Genomic DNA, 18,785 nt, shown 5'->3' with positions numbered 1-18,785 from the left:
TATTGACAGTTTAGTCAAATCTGTTATGCTACCCATATTTCATTATGATGCTTATGTCACATGTTGTAAGTTGTCACACACTAACACACTAAAGAGTTGAGAAAACAACAACAGAGTATTAGTATCATATTAGAGCCACGCTGAGAGAATAAAGTTGTAAGTCTATGAGAAAAAGTTGTGATATTATGAGCATAAAGTCATAAGTCTATGGAAAAGTCATAATATTACAAGACTAAAGTTGTAATATAACACATTTGAATACATTTTTCAAAGGAAAGCATCAGAAGAGCACTGCATCCAATCCAAATAAAGAAATATTTAATCTTTTGGCTCATCAGTACCAGATTATAATGAGTATCAGGACTCTGAAACGGTTGTGCAAATGACTGTTTATTTTGAAGGAAGAATCACACATACTTGGAATGAAACTGCCTCTTTTTTGAGGAGGAAATGGCTGGAAGTGGTTGGGTTCAAAGCTACAGTGGTTACATCTGATATTGGTATTATTATTTTTGTGATAGAATTACGACGTGACTACTTATTAATTGCAGAAAATTAGTGTTCTATGTGAGCCTTTTAATACAACATATGAGATCAGTATTGAATCCACTTAATTAGAAACTTTTTTTTCTTTTTTTTTTTTTTTTTTTTTTTACAGTGGTAATAAATAAATAAAATGAACTCATAATATGACTATGCAATACTACCAATACCAGGACTCACTCACTACAACTACTACTAATAATAACAATAACTGTAATATATAGATAGATAGATAGATAGATAGATAGATAGATAGATAGATACATAGATAGATACATAGATAGATGAACTCATAATGCTACTGTGCAATACTACTACAACTACTACTACTGCTACTAATAATATAACAATAATAATAATAATAATAACAATAATGCTAGTCATAAATAAATAAACTCGTAATAGCCTACTACTATGCAATACTACTACAGCCACAACTACTAACAATAGCAACAATAATATAGTTCAAAAAGCTAGTTTTCAGCAGCAGCTTAATAACTGTGATAACTGTTGGTTTACACATTAACACACATTGAAAATACAGCTTGTTACACTGAGCTCAAGTGTTCAATAGATGCTGCTGTATGTTGCATTCACGGTCAGTCTGGGATTAAGAAAAGGGGAACTTGTAGTATTTACAAACACAATAGGTTACTGTGTTAAACCGACAGGGGGTTTCTTGACCTCAAGGACAATACTGGGCGAACTGGTCAGGGTGGGGCATCGCAACTGGTTTGTTGTTGTCCTTGCGTGTGTCCTGGCTGTCCTCTGACTGTGACTAGAGGAGAAATGCTGAATCAAACAAGGCAGCGCATCACTGGGAGACGTAGCAATTTGAGAAACTCATTCATTTATTAATAATCCATCCCTGCTCACAGAGACTATATGTGTCTCAGCTGACCCAGATAGTGCTACTGCCCTGATTCGCGCTTTGTTTGCAGCTTTGTGCGTGTGCAGCCTCGTAAGGATCGACAAAAAAGGCAAATGCATTGATTGTGTGACAGACAGATGGGCTTTTGTGTGAAATCTGCGACTCACCACCAACATGACCTCTAGCGTCACACGTAGAGTAGTGCGTACGGGTGGGAGTTGTCTGCTCAAACGCATTGTTGTGTTGGGGGATGAGCCGTCCGTACTGCTGCTGCTGCTGTTTGCTCCTGGTCGACTGTGGCTAGCGACTGACTCTCTAGCCTATGAATGGTCCACAAAGCAGATAACTGTATCCACTGTAGAACCTACTATCGAAACCTAAAAGACACCAAGCAGCCATCTTTTCTCTTTTTTATGAGTAGCTGAAAACACCCCAGTATCGCCCGTTGGATGAGAACATTGTGTGAGGAAATAGAGCCGCTTAGCAGGCCGTGTCGCCATTGCTTTGTAAGGCTGCTGGCTAGCTACCGTCTGCTTCAACTAGCAAAGCTGTTCGTGAAGCCCAGGTATGTGTTTTTGTTTGGGTTTATTTTAATGTATGTGCTTTCTGTGTGAACTGCAAAGAGGCTCTCGGTGCATTTGTTGTTTTTTTAACGTTACGCCGTTACCAAGCGACCTTAACGTTTTTTAAAGAGCTCCTGTTTTGTTTGACGCCATTTGCTCCGTTTAAGGGGGGGTAGCTAGCCCGTCTTGCTAGTTAGCTGGCTGGCTAATGTTATTGTTAGCAACTTGGCCACTTTGTGAGTTGTGAGTGAAAAGGGTCATCTTATCTCTGCACCAAATGGCCAGGCGTTAAGTTCCGGTGCAGTCTTATTCACTGTGCCCTGTTTGGCCGCCTCCCACCGCGTTTAAATGCCTCTCATTGATAAAAAAAACTAACGTACAGCTGGCTAGTGGCTTCATTATATTTCACAACATAAACAGTCACCCCAGTCCGATGCAGTGACACCAATGAAAGCTTTTCTTAGTCTGCTGGGAAGGTTAAAGTTAACCCAGTGCATTCAGATCACACAGTGTCAAACTTCTTTTTGACTATGTTTTGGACCGGATGTTTAAATTTGAAGAGCTTATGTATCAGTGTACAACAGTTACATTATCAAAGCAGTTAACTATAATAAATGTATTACATGCACAAATATCTGCATTTTTTATTTGTTTTCTCGCTTGCATGGAGCCCATTACACTTTGATAACCAGTTTTTGATATTTAGGGAAGCCTACCTTTTGAACACAGTTTGGGCTTTGGTAGTATACTGTTTGAATGACATTTTTATGTGTGTGTGTTACACCATAGAAAATTGCACCAATCATTCCTAAACCTTATAAGGCGACTGTCTCAAAACACTGAATTGGACGTCCTCTGCTCTTCATATAATTTAATTGACCGCAGTGAAATGCATGCAGATGTCAAACTGTTTCTGTCCTTTCGCTATCTCCACAGCAACACGGAGCTTCAAGATGAAGAAGAAAGCTCGGCAGCACCGGGTTGCGGTGCCGCAGAGGCCGCCATCTCCCATCAAGCCTTCCCCCAACAAGCAGATCCTGACTTACGCCCAGGCACAGCGTATGGTGGAGCTTGATATCGATGGACGCATCCATCGGCTCAGCATATATGACAAGCTGGAGGTGATCTCGGACGATAACCCCATGGTGCAAGAGATGATGGAGTGCACCAGCAATAAGGAGAATGCTGATAAACCGCAGCAGCAGGTCCTCTTGAGGTCGGTCAGACTAAAAAACAATCAGGAGAAGAGAAACGCTGCGCTGGGCATCACCAGTCATGGAGAGGGAGGTGGACATCATGCTGGTGGCAACGCTGGTCCGACTCTTCCAGACCCTAAATTTCGTACTGTGGAATATAACCTTCCAGCAGTTCCTAAGCGTCCAGCTGCCTTTTATAAATATCAAGAGAAGACTGAAGAAGAACTGGACGAGGAGACAGAGTACGACATGGACGAGGAAGATTATGCCTGGCTTGATTTGGTCAATGAAAAACGACGAAGTGAAGGGATCAGTCAGATCTCTCACAACGTTTTTGAGTTCCTGGTTGATCGCTTTGAGAAAGAGTCGTACCTGGAGAGCTTGGATAAAAGCAGTGAAAAGCAGGCTCCGATTGATGACGATGCTGTTTGCTGCATCTGTATGGACGGCGAGTGTCACAACAGCAACGCTATTCTATTTTGTGATATGTGCAACGTGGCCGTACACCAGGAATGTTACGGCGTGCCCTACATTCCTGAGGGCCAGTGGCTCTGCAGACATTGCCTCCAGTCACCCACCCAACCTGCAGACTGCATCCTTTGTCCCAGCAAGGGTGGAGCAGTAAAAAAGACAGAAGATGACCGCTGGGGCCACGTTGTGTGTGCCCTCTGGGTCCCCGAAGTTGGCTTCTCCAACACAACCTTTATCGAACCCATCGATGGCGTCAGCCACATTCCCCCAGCCCGCTGGAAGCTCACCTGCTATTTGTGTAAAGAGAAAGGCGTTGGGGCATGCATCCAGTGCCACAAAGCAAACTGTTACACCGCCTTCCACGTCAGCTGTGCCCAAAAGGCTGGTCTCTTTATGAAGATGGAGCCCATCAAAGACGTAACAGAGACGGGTGAGCCCACCTTCTCTGTTAAAAAGACAGCCTACTGTGGAGCTCACACACCTAATGGCTGCGTAAGGAGGCCACTTACAATCTATGATGATGCCAAGCCCAAAAACGGACTGTGTAAGAAAGTGGACAAGGGGAGAGGAGTTGGTAAAGGACAGTCCAAAGGAAAACAGAAGAAGAAGAGTAAGAGTAAGAAGCCTGAGCCTGAGCCTGAGCCTGAAGTTGAAAGTGAAGAACCAGCCCCCGTTACTGTGCCTACTTTTCCTGCTCACAGGTATAGACATGAGCGATGTTAAGGATGGAAGATGTAATATTTTGTTATTTATCTGTATAGTTATGTTTACATTTATACTTGATGAGTGTGTGAGCAATGAAACAGAAAGGAACTTCTGTCTCTTTGGAGAACACCTGTAGGGCACGTGGCTTTGAAAATGTGACCCTGGCTAATGTTTGCCCCCAGTGAACTGCTTTTGTGAATTAGTGTGAAATGACAGTTAAATTCTGTGTGGCTGTTGAGTTTTATTATTAGTGAAAACCACAACCACAGGAAACCAGTACGTTCCCGTCGTCTGTTTTCTTGACTTACTTGACTGCTCAAGTAGTGACTCTTGCTAGTTATCTGGCAGTGTCTTTCTAATAACCGTTTTTCCCCCTCCCCTAGGTTACAAAATATTCTCAACCAGGTGTCTATCCAGAAGAAGAAAGCATTTGTGGAGCTGGTTCTAAATTACTGGACTCTTAAAAGGCAATCCAGGAACGGGCTTCCCCTGATCAGACGCCTCCAGACAAGCCTGCAGTCTCAGAAGAATGCGCAACCGGTTTGTTCATCAGTCAGTCAATCACAGAAGACTTTGAGTCTTCTTTTTGCTTTCTACTATGGAACAAGTAGTTTGTAAAACATGAAATATGTGTCATAAAGTGTCAATCATTCACACGAATCATTCACAATTTTATTGTTTTGCCCTGTATGCTGTTGCTGTTGCCGTTATATGTTATCTATTCCACTCTATTCTTCAGTGTATTTATTTCTATGTCAATTCTTGTCTGCAGAAGCAGAATGAGGAGGAGACCAGAGCACTGAAGGACCAGCTGAAGGAATGGCACCGGCTCCGGCATGACCTGGAGAGAGCCCGGCTGCTGCTGGAGCTAATCCGCAAGAGGGAGAAGCTCAAGAGGGAAGAGGTAAGCGGATGGATGTTTAACTGTTTGAATATTTCAGCAGGAGTGGGAGAAATTTTGCAAGATAACAGCCAAATATGCAAAATGAATGAAACTATCTCACCTGCTAATGGTCTTCTTTTGCATCCTGATACAGATTAAGTTCCAGGAGACTCTTCTTGAGATGCAGCTGACTCCCTTCAGTATTTTGCTCAGAGCCCTCTTGGACCAGCTCCTGGCTAAAGACCAGGCCAAGATCTTCGCCCAGCCGGTTGATGTCAACGAGGTGAACTTCAGTAGATGCTTGAAAACTGGATTCAACACATACTGTTCACCCATGCAAGAATATGTTGCAACTTACTTTCGTTTTTTTTTTTACACAACAGTTTCATTTCACAAGGGATATTTTTATGCAAATGTGTTTCAAGAGGTGTTCAATCCAGCTTTAAATGAAAACAGTGATTTTAAACTGTCATACAGAGATTTGCTGTTTGATACAATTTGAAACTGGACTCACTGGTTTATATTTCATCATGTTCAGCACTTGTACCATGTAGCAACACGGTGTCTTGCATTATGCTATTGTGCTATAGTCAGGGTGAAAGCCCACTAACAACATCAGGTCTGTTTTACCAGTTTTTCAGTGCTATAATTGGCTGGTGATTGCTTAAAATATCATCCAGGGTTTAAATACTTAAAGTTGACTCAAACCCATGCAATTTTTTTTCTATCTACCTGTTTTTGTGCTTTTAGTTTAGCAAAGTGTACACAGGAATTTAAGTGAAAGTCAGCACAGCGTGACCTTGTTAAGCGATCATTGATTTCAGCCTGGCCGCGTCACACCAAACAGACCTCAAACAACTGACACACACAAAAATAGAGTAACCACAGGCTTTTTCTTTCCTTCACACCGCCCCACCTCTGGCAAAAGTTGAACTCAAACACACCACAGAGACTTGCAACCAGCACACAACCACTCACTCTGCTGCACAGGATCCGATCATGGTGACTTACGTTATAAATCAACAACCCCATCCCCCCCGAGTAGTCAATGTTGAGCAATGTGACTTCCTGCTAAACTGCTGTGTAACTTGAGAGTAAGGTCCACGGGCAGATGGCCATGTCTGTAAAAATTGAAGGGTGCTTCTTATTGTAAGCCCGGCTAGCTCAGTCGGTAGAGCATGAGACTCTTAATCTCAGGGTCGTGGGTTCGAGCCCCACGTTGGGCGCAGTTTTTGACTCTAGTTTCAGTTCAGTACTAGTTGATTTTTCATGTTCTGGGTGAGTTGTGCAACAGGTTTTGTTCACAATGAGACCCTTACGTTTAGGAACTATGTAATACTCTTGAGTATAGTGTTATTAAAAAAGCTTTAAAATAACTTTTATATATCTACTGTTTCCTGTAGGTGCCCGACTACCTGGACCACATCAAGCACCCTATGGATTTCTCCACCATGCGGCAGCGAATTGATGCCCAGAGGTACTGCAACTTGGAGCAGTTTGAGCATGACTTCAACCTCATTGTTGACAACTGCATGAAATACAACTCGAAGGACACATATTTCTACCGGGCTGCAGTTCGACTCCGAGACCAGGGCGGGGCGCTGCTTAGAAAGGCACGACGCGAGGTGGAGAGGATCGGCTTTGACATGGAAAGCGGCATGCATCTGACAGAAGCTCCTGAAATCAAAACACCGCCATCCTTTTCTTGGGAGGACGGTAGGTTCAGAAGCAAACATGCATCTCTACGTTTGTGAATTGTGAAAAACAAATAAAATGTGCTGAAAAAAACTCAACTTTTAATCTTATGTTGATTGCTTCAATTCTCTCTTTAGTGGATCACCTACTCGTGCCAGCCAATCGGGAGCACCTGTCACTGGACAAGCAGCTACAGCAGCTACTGGAGAAGTTCGATCTGACCTGCGCCATGAAGTCCAGCCCCTCCCGCAGCAAACGCATCAAGCTGTTAAAAAAGACCATCAATGACGTGCGAAGCGAAATGAGCCTAAAAAGAGTCCTACCCTCTCACCACCATCACCATCACCACCACCACCATCACCACCACCGCACTCCCTCCACAGCCCCTTCCACATCTGCATCATCATCATCAGTTCCCTACCAGCCAGAGTCGGGTAAACCTAAAGAGGAGAAATTAAAGACTAATGGACACGTCCCAGACGATGAGGGTATGTATTGATTTGTTTCAGCTTCATAATAAAGTTGAAATATCTGGTTTTCTGTGCTCGTCACGTTCTCAGTAAGGCCCGACCAATACTGGATTTTAGGGCCAATGACGATATATTGGTTAGGGTTAGGGTTATATACAGAATACATATATATAAACACATATTTTTTGCAGTGATCTCTCAAATGTGATTATCAAACATGTATGACAAAAGATATGTAATTGGCTAATTGGATATATTAAACTTGAATTATTAAAACCTTTAAAAATAGCTCATATCGGACAACATACATGCCAATACTGATATATTTGTGATTAACCCCACAACCCCAAACCCAAAACATGGCCCCAAAGAGCTAAAAAGTCATGTTGTTTCCCCCCTCCCCATTATGTCTAAACATGGAGGTGTAGTCTCCTTCTAGGTGCTTTTAGTACTATAACACATAATCATTATACTTAACATTTTGTAATGTTAAGAGCTGCACAGTCTACACTTTAAACGCTTCAAACTAGAAATAAGACAGCCAAATGCAGCTTGATTATATCATTAATTGATTAAAAAAAACCTATAATATAAATAATATTATGAGTGCTGATTTGTCTTTTAAGGTCCAACAGACATTCTGTGGGTCATAAAACTGTTTGCAGGCAAAGAAGCTGCAAGTTTTGTTGAAACTGAGAATTTCTCAAGAGGCTTACCGACAAGAACAGACAAAACCTTTTGTGAACTCTTTATCCCATATCACAGAACCAGATAGCGACATCTTAAGGATAACATAGAGGTGATGTTTGTGCTTTAGACGCAGAGAAAACAGGTTATAGGTGCATCCTCACAACATCCTCGTGTTCTCTACTGAAACTGATCCCTGAACGGACCAAATGAGCACACCTCATGTTCCCAACTGAACGCCTGCCAGTACAAGAATCACAGCTCACATTTGTAAACATCATCATAACCAGAGGTGGAAAGAGTACTGAAATATTCTGCTCAAGTAAAAGTACCACTACTTTGATGAAATTTTACTTGAGTACAAGTAAAAGTACTGGTCTAAAAATGTACTCAAGTAAAAGTAAAAAGTAGCTTGTTAAATATGTACTTAGAGTAAAAGTTACTTAGTTACTTAGTGAACTCTTTATCCCATATCACCAACATTTTTTACTCAGTAATGGATGTGATTTAAAATGTAGCGAAGTACTATACTTCACACAAAATATGCTTAAGTAAAAGTAAAAGTACACAAAAAAACTACTCAATTACAGTAACGCAAGTAAATGTAATTCTTTACTTTCCACCTCTGGTCATAACACAATGACCGGTCAATGAGCAGTCACATAAAGTGTCTGGTGAAGATGGCATTATAACGAGCAAGTGGAAAAAAAAAGAAACGTAGAAGTAATTTTTTTCTCATATTTTCATTTATAGGAGTGCTGCAGTATTTTGCTAAATGGAGCCTTGTTTCTCTTATATGATAAACCTAAAAGCCATATGATCATTTGCAGCGTCAGCATTTCTGCAAACACAAGAACAAAGTATAAATATTGCAAAAGGAAAAATACATGAATATAAATAATAGAATCTGATGCACTGCACCCAAAAACCAAAGAAAATACAATTGTGCCTAATAATAGTGTTACACTTAATGGTCACAGTTTAAATGATGAATGTTAGCTGTAAAAAGTGAAAAATTCCAGCCGTGAATGGTTTATGAGTGCTTTTTTCCCCCTTCTCCTACCCTCCAGGAGACAAATCTCTTCCTCCTAAACTGGAGCCTTCAGACTCTATTCCTCCTCTCATTCACTCAGACACAGACCCCGAACCCCCCACCCTCAAACCAATCGACGCTGCCCCAGACTGCGAAGACAAGACTCAAGGAAAGGGCGCAAAGTTCGACAGGGAAATACCGGACCTGCTGTCATCGGCCCCGCGCCTCAATGGCTTCTCCCACGACAGCCTCCAGAATTCTTTGCTAGACAAAGACGTGAGCGTGGTGGCCACGTCCACTCTCGCTGAGCCCGCGGGCAACGTGAATCGCCGGACCGCTGTGCTCTTCCGTAAATCGAAGGCCTCCAGTCCACACAAGCCCCCGAAGAGTGGAGAGAAGGATGTTGACGGAGCCGACAGAGAAAAGGGTGAGGAAGGGGAGGTAGAGGGGGAGGAGGAAGACGAAGACGGCGCACAGCTGGGCTCCAAATCCTTCCTGTCAGTGGTCATACCCAGGCTGGAGACGCTGCTTCACGGCAAGAAGCGAAAGCACAGTGGCGGCAGAGACAGCGAGGACGAGGGAGGGGATGGAGAGCATGAAGAGGAGGGCGAGTCCCCTGTTAAAAGGCTTGACACTGGTAAGAAGCTCAGAGAAAAACCCACTGGAAAAAATGGGCTTTAAAATGACATGACAGGACGTTTTTAAAACTGTCTGCACGGGTAGACGTTTCTTTTTAGTCGCCGTACGTGAAAGTTTGAATGACATTTCTTTAAGTGCCTGATTAAATTAGTAAAGCAGCATTTAGCTCTGCTGCCAACAGCTGAAACTGGCAGTGTAAACATCGCAATTATCTGCCTACAAGTCTGCACACTCAAATCCTAAATTGCACAGACACTTGTTTACTTTTATACATCGTTTTTCTCGAATTAGATTAGAGGTTGATTTAACAACCTGTAGCTACATTTTGACAGGAGCAGCTCAGAAACGACTTCTGCACCAGAATTTTTCTAACTGGAGTTTGATTTTTTTTCTTTTCCTTCATCTCCTCTCAGGCCTGTCAAGCGGTTTCCTTGAAGAAGAAGAGGAGAAGGAGCTTGAAGCGTCCAGTAGAACCAGTAGACCTGTGGAACCACGTAGACGCTGTGCCTCTGAGTCCTCCATCTCCTCATGTAGCAGTCTGCCAGGAGGCACCAGGTAATCCACTAGATCAAAGATACATTTGATCACTGAAGCAGCAGCTGAACATGAATGAAGAAACACTGAATAATAAAACACTACCTCGATAGAATTAGGGGGTAAAAAATGTCAGTCTGTCTGTCAGTAATGTATCTTTTCTGTTTGAGTCATCACGACAGCAGATGTTTGGTTCACACAGTTGACTCCTATTGTGTTTTTGTCTCTTTTTCTGTTTTCAGCACCATTCTCAGTCTTCCAAAATGTGGGAAAGGCAAACCTGCGTTGGTCCGGAGAAACACTGTGGACGATAAGAGTGAATTAATCGCCTGCATCGAAAATGGGAATTTCGCAAAAGCTGCAAGAATCGCCGCCGGTTCGTTGAATTCTTTGCATTTAGCTTGAAAAAGTATGCAACTGTGGACATTCACTTATTTAAAACAGGGTCAATATATACATCTACAAATTAATTTATGCAATGCAGCCTGTTGTAATAGAAGCTGTTGTGTATATTCCTGGATGTCTGCAGGTCCTGTAAACATTAAAATCTTTACAACTGTTTTGACTGGAGAATTGAAGGCATATTTCAGTCTAGCCTCTAGCATCCAATAAGGTCTTAAAAAGTTTAACTTTATAGAACATGCAGACACACTTGGTATTCATACACACATAAAAAGCAGGGTTGGAAATTAACAGCAGCTACCGGCCAAGTTCTTGTGACTGTTGGCAGTGACCGGCGAGTCTTTGCAACTCTGCCTCTCACACTTGGCATATAACCAGTCAGCATCTGGACATTCTTCCCTCGTCTAAAATTCACATTTGGCTGATTAAACAGGTAAAAGCAGCCACTAAATTCTAATATCCGTCGTTCACTGCTGCTCTTAAAGGGCAAAGTTAATTTCCCACCCTGATTCGCTCTGTGCTCTTGCACTTAAAGTGTGGCATGGCTTTGCAAATGTGCCGCTCTGTGTGTGTTTGTTTTAAACCCACACCTAACTTGTTTGATGTTGTTCCTGCTCCCATAGAGGTTGGCAACAGCAATATTTGGATGCCCACTAGTGCTGCAACAGTTGCATTGGAACCCCTAAAGCTAGTTTGGGCCAAATGTAGCGGATACCCTTCCTACCCTGCCTTGGTGAGTGTTTGTGGGAAGAGGAACGCATGACAATCACTGACTAATGTCTTTTTACTCACAAGTGTTGCTGCCATCTCTTCACATAGAGACACACTGGAACATAAATGTGATGTCTTATCCCACAGGGGGAAGCAATAGTTTTATGACAGCTGTTCTTTTTGGAGTCAAGTGGACAGATGGGAGAGAAAAGGATGGATTTAGTAGCATTTTTAACAGGTTTTTCCTCTAGGTGGCAGCCTTTAGCTGTTAACCAGTAATTTGACCTTAGCATGAAAGGACAAATAAGGGAAAGAATCCTGCTGCCACAAGCTGGTAGTGAGCATGCCATAGTGTGTGTGAGCGTGTATATTTACATTAACTATATGCTCCAACGATTAGATGTTTGCCATGCTTTAGCATTCATGAGCTTGCGTGTGAGTAACTCTCGACTCCCCTGCTGTGTGTAGATCATCGACCCCCACATGCCGCGTGTGGGCTGCCAGCACAACGGGGTGTCCATCCCCATGCCCCCCATGGACGTGCTCCGCATCGGAGAACAGATGCAGTACAAAGCCGAAGAGAAACTCTACCTCGTCCTCTTCTTCGACAACAAGCGCAGCTGGTGAGTGTAGGAATGATTGAAGTCGACACAGGTGTCGACAAGGGTAAACCTGTCACGCTGTCTGTCAGCTGATCATTATTCTTGTGGCTGCATAGCATACATTTTCGAGCGACAACAAATGGCCCTTGCCTCTTGAGGCAATTGAAAGTTTCGTCTCCCATCAGCAGGAAAATGTTTTTGTGAAGATGCTACTGCAGTCTCTGTGTCACACTCATCATTACGTTATGATCATTATTGAGCCCTGAAACTAATGAAATGCACTAAAAGGATGTTAGACAAGTTGAAAAAACAATTTAATACACCAATAAATAATGTTTAAATTATTATTTAAACAAAGTGCACAAAGAAACATCAAGCTTTTTTTTGACTTCCTATCAGTTGTTAAAAAGTTTTTTTCTCCTTTACCACCCATAGGTTGATTACATATATTAAAACTCTTGTATTTTATTTTATTAGTGTTTAAAAAAATCTCTTTAGTTGTCCTATTTTGTTTGTCATGCACATTTTTAATCATGTTTCCTTATTTTCACCAAACATGTTTTCCTATTGTAAGGCAGTCACAGATGCAATAGCAGTACTTTTAGGATTATTGTTACTAATTACTATTGCTGCTACTATAATGATCTGTGAAATCTCACCAGTTTTCACCCATCCCCCCGACAAACCACCTGCATAAAAACCTGTGATTTTAAGCATATGTGTGCTTTTGTGTCTGTGAACACCTGCATGTTCTCAGGCTGAAACAGCTTTCTCCAAACTATTGATGAAAATATTCAAACATCTGCTAATTCCAGTGTCTCAAATTGGAGGATTTGACTTCATTTCATAGATGAAGCAATTGATTGATTGATAAATAAACCTAATCGTTCATTGCATCCCTTCTGTAAGCCTCATTAACATCCATTAGCATCCAAGCATCTGCTGTAGCTTAATACTAGAATACTAGAGTCAGATCTTACATTGCTGTTATTATGGTAACTTAACTGGATCAAATTTTCAGCTACAATAGTTTCTTGCACTTACTTTCCATCCAAAAAAGGCAGCTGGCAGTTGAGCTGTGTGCCAAAAATAAAGCAGAGTTCAAAATCTGTCAGCGAGATGTTTATGTTGAGACACAGGATGTTTTTTTCATCTGAAATTAAATAACAACATCAAAAAAAGAATAAACATCTATTTATACCAATTATCTATAGGTTTGATTCAAATGAAGGTTTATTTAAAGTGAGAAATCCCATTTTGCAAGAGATATGATATTTTCCCTGAAAGTATTCATTTTAACAATGTTTTTAATCTGTTCTCCTCTTCCAGGCAATGGCTTCCTAGATCCAAAATGGTTCCTCTGGGGATGGACAAGACCATCGACAAGATCAAAATGATGGAAGGACGCACATCCAGCATTCGCAAGGCTGTCCAGATCGCCTTCAGCCGTGCCATGAACCACCTGAGCATAGTGCAGGACGAGCCAGTCAGCGACCTCAGCGACGTAGACTGAAGACACTCACTGACTCTCTCTCCCTCACACACAAACACACAAACTCGTACCTCTCCTGTACCAAATACCTTCCTCTCCCCGCCCTCTCTCTGTCTCTGCAGGAGACTCAAATGTTTACTTGGCACCTGCTGTAACAGGTGGTGTCTCTCCTCATCCATTCCTACTTGTACACACTCCTACCATGTGCCGATGGGATACGGCTGCTGCTGAAATGAATGTGTCTATCTTACTTCTCCACCTCCAGGCTTGTAACTGTGCTTAGAGACTGCTTCTTTTGTCCCTCCACCCTCACTCCAACCATCATCATTCATCATTTCAAGGCAAAAAACATTAGTGATTGATTTCCTACACTTTGGTAAACTTACCAAACATGTCTCTGGACTCAATACAAGAACATCACACCAACCAAATGCTGATAGATTTTTGGCTGCAGCTGATATGATTTTCAACTCTGGTCATTATCATGGCAGGTAGCCAATCACAATTTCTGTTAAAAAGCAGCTACAGTAGCTGGCACAATAGCCGAATTGGAAAAAAAAAAAGTACATTTCCTGACTACACGAGGGCCCTTGAGTTGTACGTTCTCTTGACTCAGCTGTAGCCAAAGTCTATATTTATGTCAAGGTCACATTTCCATACTTTAAATCATCTCCATTTACAAGTACCTTCCTTTGTATTTAAACTGTAAATAATGTGTACAGTTGCCTGACACTAACTTATTTTGTAGTTTTGACATAAATGGGTACTGTACAGGAGTTTTCTTAGTATTTATACTTGATGCTTTCTTGGCACTGAGGTGTGAGTGCTATTTTGCCAGTGCTGTATGATCAAGAAGAGAAAAAAAGCCTTAGTATTAAGGAGATTAGGGCTAAAATGTCATGTTTTGAAAAGTATGAGAGTATACCTTTTTTCATTTTCTTTTAAGTTATTGAAGTTTATAATCGTAAGCTTCCATTTGGTATTAATCCTTTTTGTATTAAAATAGTTTTAGTATATTTTTGTTCCTATATATTTATATGATTTGAATACACAGTAATACAGTATGTAAGTCTCTGAAGCTCATACAGGCGGTCTGATGTTGTGGACAAAGGACGTATATTGTTCTCAAGAAACCAAAAATGTTGCTACCCAGAAGTTTTTGCTGATTGATTTTCCGTGTGATGTGTGAAATTGTTGCCAAAAAAAGGAGGAAAAAAAGTGAAAATGTATTTAATGTGATACATTTGACTGTTATTGATTTTTGCTGTAGTCGTAGGGAGATGTGCCTGCGTTAACTTATTGTAAAGTATTTGCATCACTTTATATTCAAGGAACGACGTGCAAATCGATTGTGGTAAAGTGACACATTTTGTGGTGGATACTTGCCTTCTTTTTAAGTAACCTTTTCTAACTTTTTTTTGTAGATGTAGACTTCAAGACATTTCATTTTATACTATTGCCTATTTTTTTTCCTGGGTAGCATTGGGTAGTTTTGGTATATTTCATTTTGTATTTAACTGTAGTAGTTTTTTTAATCAGGTAATACAAAATATTGCTGGGACTGTTTTTTGTAGCAAAGCAAAAAATAAAAGATATAAACACATATCCCTCTTCCTTTTTCAGACATAAAGGTAATATTTATAGTTTGAAAGATGTAATTTTTTTGGGCATGGGAGAATAATAAAATATATAACTGGATTCTACATCCCCACACACCCAAAAAGTATGCTAATGATCTGCTGATTGTGTGTCAGAGTCATTTTAAAATCATATTTTCACCTGAAATATTTATTGATACTTGTATTTGTGTGAGATACTTAAAACAATAGTCAAAATGAGGATGAGATATCCTGAGCTATGCTTTTAGTCTCTACCATGGGTCAACCTTCAAAAATACTTGATTCTACATTTCCTGTAATGCAACTTCAAAAATCACCTTTCCTTAGAGCCCAACCTCTGTGTATGCATCACCCTGACCAACCTGTAGGAACCCGTATATGATTATCACAACACAATACACACTACTGTAAACATCTGAGAAGGGCTGAACATTTCATGAAACTTGTACTGTGATTGTGTAAAAAAAAAGTATGTATGATATGAAAATGTTGAATGAATGCAAGAAAAATACTGTCTTGTTACTCTGTTTAAAGTTCTTCTGGTAGACTCACAAAGGTTCAATCAAAGTTGAATATTTTGTTTAAGTTTTATTGGGATTTGAAAGTTGTGGGGGAGAGTATGGGGTATGGAGGGGGGGGATTATGGTTTGGATTAAGAAGGGTATGAATGAGAAAATTAATTGAATAATTGGTTTGTACTGGTTTGATTTGACTGATATGGGGATGGCGATGGGACTAGGAGGTGGGGGGTGAAAATAAATATAAAAAAATATATGATAAAATATATATAAATACAAAACATACTAAATGTGGAAGGCGTTAAATGCTAAAAACATTACGTATGTAGTATTCTATAAATTGCATATTGACAATTAGATTAATTGATTTAATATTATTTGATACATTTTGGTGACAATTTAGCATGGCCAATTAACCTGAGCTGTATGTCTTTGGAGTGTGGGAGGAAACCAGAGCACCTGCAGGAAACCCACGCAAACACACGGGGAGAAAGACCTTCCACCGTGCTGCCATTGAACATCTGTTAAGGTTTTTAGAGACATTCATGCTATAAAACCTTCATAGATGTTCACTCCTCACCTTCCTCCAGTACAGTAGCAGCAGAAGTTATTCTTCATCCAAGAGAAGAAGCTCCAGAAGCAGTTCTTCTTTTTCTTGTTTTGCTGCTGCTCCTCCTATTTCATTGTCATGGTGGACATTAAATATCTCAACCATCCTCTAAATGAACAATCCACCCACAAGCAGAGAGGACTGTTTTTTACCAGTTGTGGTGGATTCCTCAGGTATATATAATGTGTCACTTTCATTGAAGTCCATTGAAGATTCATATATATTATTCAGCCTGCAACTAAACACACAAACTCCTGTTATCGTAGTGTAAACTTACACATAGAGCTGCTTGATTATGGCAGAAATCATAATCACGATTATTTTGGTCACTACTGAGGTCATGATTATTTAACACGATTACCCATTAACTTCGGACACATCATGCTTTTAAAAAAGAGCTTGCAATTTTCTTGAACCTTCACATGTATCATGATCCAGAGGAAGTCATCTCACCTGGTATCACTCTTCTCACTTTCCAACTCCACTCTGTTGTCCGGTGCAGCAGGACGAACCTTGGTCATTACTGGACGTGGGATTACAGGAGATGGAATATGGTAGTGTGTGTGGATGAGGGTGGTGCCATTGTCCTTTAGATCAGACACCAGGGCAAGCCCATTCTTCACTACTTTGGATCTTGTTCACGTGAGCCAACAACCTAAACACACACACACACACACACACACACACACACACACACACACACACACACACACACACACACACACACACACACACACACACACACACACACACATTTCTCCTGACAGGACTTGGTGACTGCAGTGTGGAAGTTGAACCAGCTCCACCACTTTCTGTTATTGCCATGTAACCTTTAGACAGAGGTAAATATCCTCCCAACTGTCTCTTCTGTCTGAAATATGAGTACCATGCCCACAGGAAGTCATATCACCTGGTTGCATTCTCCTGAGCAGGATGAACCTTGATAACAACAGAGCGTGTCATTGCAGGAGCTGGAGTGTGATCATCTGTGTGGATCTTTGTGGTGTCATCCTCAAAAAAATGAGGTGAAGGAAGATCACTGTCCAAGCTGAGGGAAGCAGATGTCTCATTTCTTAATCACTGGTTCACATGAGTCAACATTCTAAACACACACACAAAGTTAAGATATTATCCCTTGTTTGTATCTGAGGGATAAAGATGAGGAATGGAAATCATCTTACCTCATATAACTCTCAACACTGAGACTGTCCGTGGATTTCGCAGGCTGAGGAATGATTGGATGTAATGACCACGGTAGGAAAACTGTTGCTCTGCTGAATATCCTTAGTCTGATATAGAGATGTTTGTAATTTATATTAGCATTTTAACATGAGTGAAGTGTAAAAAAATGTCCAACTTAATGCTAAACTTATTACTAATGCAGAAAATAAACAGTGTAAGCTTCAGCTAACTGAACAAACAACAGAGTTTTAGGCTCAGTGTTTGGATCTTTCCTGAAAACAAGCTTTGGAGTTGTAGTTGCAGATTTTTCATAGAAGTTTTTTTTTTTTTTTTTTTAAATCAAAGAAACAGATAAAGAGACGACAAGGACAATCCATGTCCTTAGTGTCCCAACTCTATGCAAAAAATGAACTGGACCCTGGAAACAACTTGACTACTACTACTAGCAGGAAGTGTGGCCTCTGTACCGCACACTCCTCTAGGGAAGATAAGGATGAGTTAACACTTATCTCTCATTAGCACTGGTCTTCTCTGTGGGCTCAATCATGCTCTGCACCTGTGAAGCTTCATTGCTACCAAAAGACAAAGACCTCACTGTTAGATTGATGGCCAGGAAACGGGACATACCACCACAAATCAATTAACGATCCAATTATATACTGACACTGACACTTCCTGCTGTTGTCTGACAACACATAATGAAATCATGACCGAAATGGCTTACATCTCACCACACACACACTTACCCAGAATTGTGATGGCCTCCTACCATGAAAGGATGAGTGAGGACTCCACTGGGAGTTATTTTCTCAGCTGCATCCATGTTTAGCAATGCCTTCAAAAGCTCATCTGTGTCAGTGTTCCGCTTCTTCCAACAACGCATCTAGTTAAGAAAACAATGATCAAATCCACTAGCAGTAAACTTGTCCTCATGATTCATTAAAATACATCAACAGATGGTGACAATAACAGTTAGCAACAACTTTATACTTACATGTTTAATAAGATCCAGTGAGCAAAATTTGTAGCACCATTGGGCAATGTAACGGTCCTTTATAGAATCCAAAGGTTCAACATATCGCAATTAATCTAACTAGTTAACTGTTGAAATGTTGGAAGGATGAAACACGTCTTAATTAGAAAAGAGATTGGTAAAGATGAATAATTGTGGTACCTTGAGAAATAAAGTGTGTTTTTTTCTGCCCTCTTTCAAAAGATTCTCCTCTGGTTGACCCAGAAGTTCAACCATGAATCTCAACTGAAGATTAAAAAAAAAAACTGCATTACAGCAAAATATACAACAGGTAGGCTTCCTGTCATTTGTTTAGATGCTATTGCTAAAACTACTGTCTTTACTAA

The 18,785-nt window shown here is 40.8% G+C and overlaps 1 protein-coding gene and 1 non-coding gene across 4 annotated transcripts; both read left to right on the top strand.

The window, feature by feature from the left end:
• Positions 1–1,677: 1,677 nt before the first annotated feature.
• Positions 1,678–15,170, top strand: brd1a (bromodomain containing 1a). 3 transcript variants are annotated; one of them, XM_053344061.1, is made up of 13 exons: positions 1,678–1,979; positions 2,914–4,345; positions 4,733–4,889; positions 5,122–5,253; positions 5,387–5,515; positions 6,636–6,948; positions 7,065–7,415; positions 9,155–9,754; positions 10,170–10,311; positions 10,533–10,666; positions 11,316–11,425; positions 11,872–12,026; positions 13,335–15,170. In XM_053344061.1, the coding sequence occupies exons 2-13, from the start codon at positions 2,931–2,933 to the stop codon at positions 13,516–13,518; spliced, it is 3,822 nt and encodes a 1,273-aa protein (XP_053200036.1). In that variant the 5' UTR covers positions 1,678–1,979; positions 2,914–2,930; the 3' UTR covers positions 13,519–15,170. The 3 variants fall into 3 exon arrangements, 2 of the variants coding, with proteins under 2 accessions (XP_053200036.1, XP_053200037.1); XR_008324659.1 differs by lacking the exon at positions 13,335–15,170 and having other exon boundaries at positions 10,533–10,699; positions 11,872–11,896; XM_053344062.1 differs by lacking the exon at positions 11,316–11,425 and having other exon boundaries at positions 13,335–13,493.
• On the top strand, positions 6,386–6,458 carry trnak-cuu (transfer RNA lysine (anticodon CUU)). Its single transcript has one exon. It is a non-coding gene; the product is annotated as a tRNA-Lys (tRNA).
• Positions 15,171–18,785: the final 3,615 nt, after the last annotated feature.

This window comes from Scomber japonicus, chromosome 23 (genome assembly GCF_027409825.1).
Source record: "Scomber japonicus isolate fScoJap1 chromosome 23, fScoJap1.pri, whole genome shotgun sequence".
NCBI lineage: Eukaryota > Metazoa > Chordata > Actinopteri > Scombriformes > Scombridae > Scomber > Scomber japonicus.
This window is presented reverse-complemented; position numbering and strand designations above follow the sequence as displayed.

Coding starts and splice junctions, on each gene's coding strand:
- brd1a (XM_053344061.1), top strand. CDS start 2,931: ATGAAGAAGAAAGCTCGGCAGCACCGGGTTGCGGTGCCGCAGAGGCCG. Junction 4,890..5,121: donor CTCAGAAGAATGCGCAACCG/GTTTGTTCATCA, acceptor TCTTGTCTGCAG/AAGCAGAATGAGGAGGAGAC. Junction 11,426..11,871: donor ACCCTTCCTACCCTGCCTTG/GTGAGTGTTTGT, acceptor TGCTGTGTGTAG/ATCATCGACCCCCACATGCC.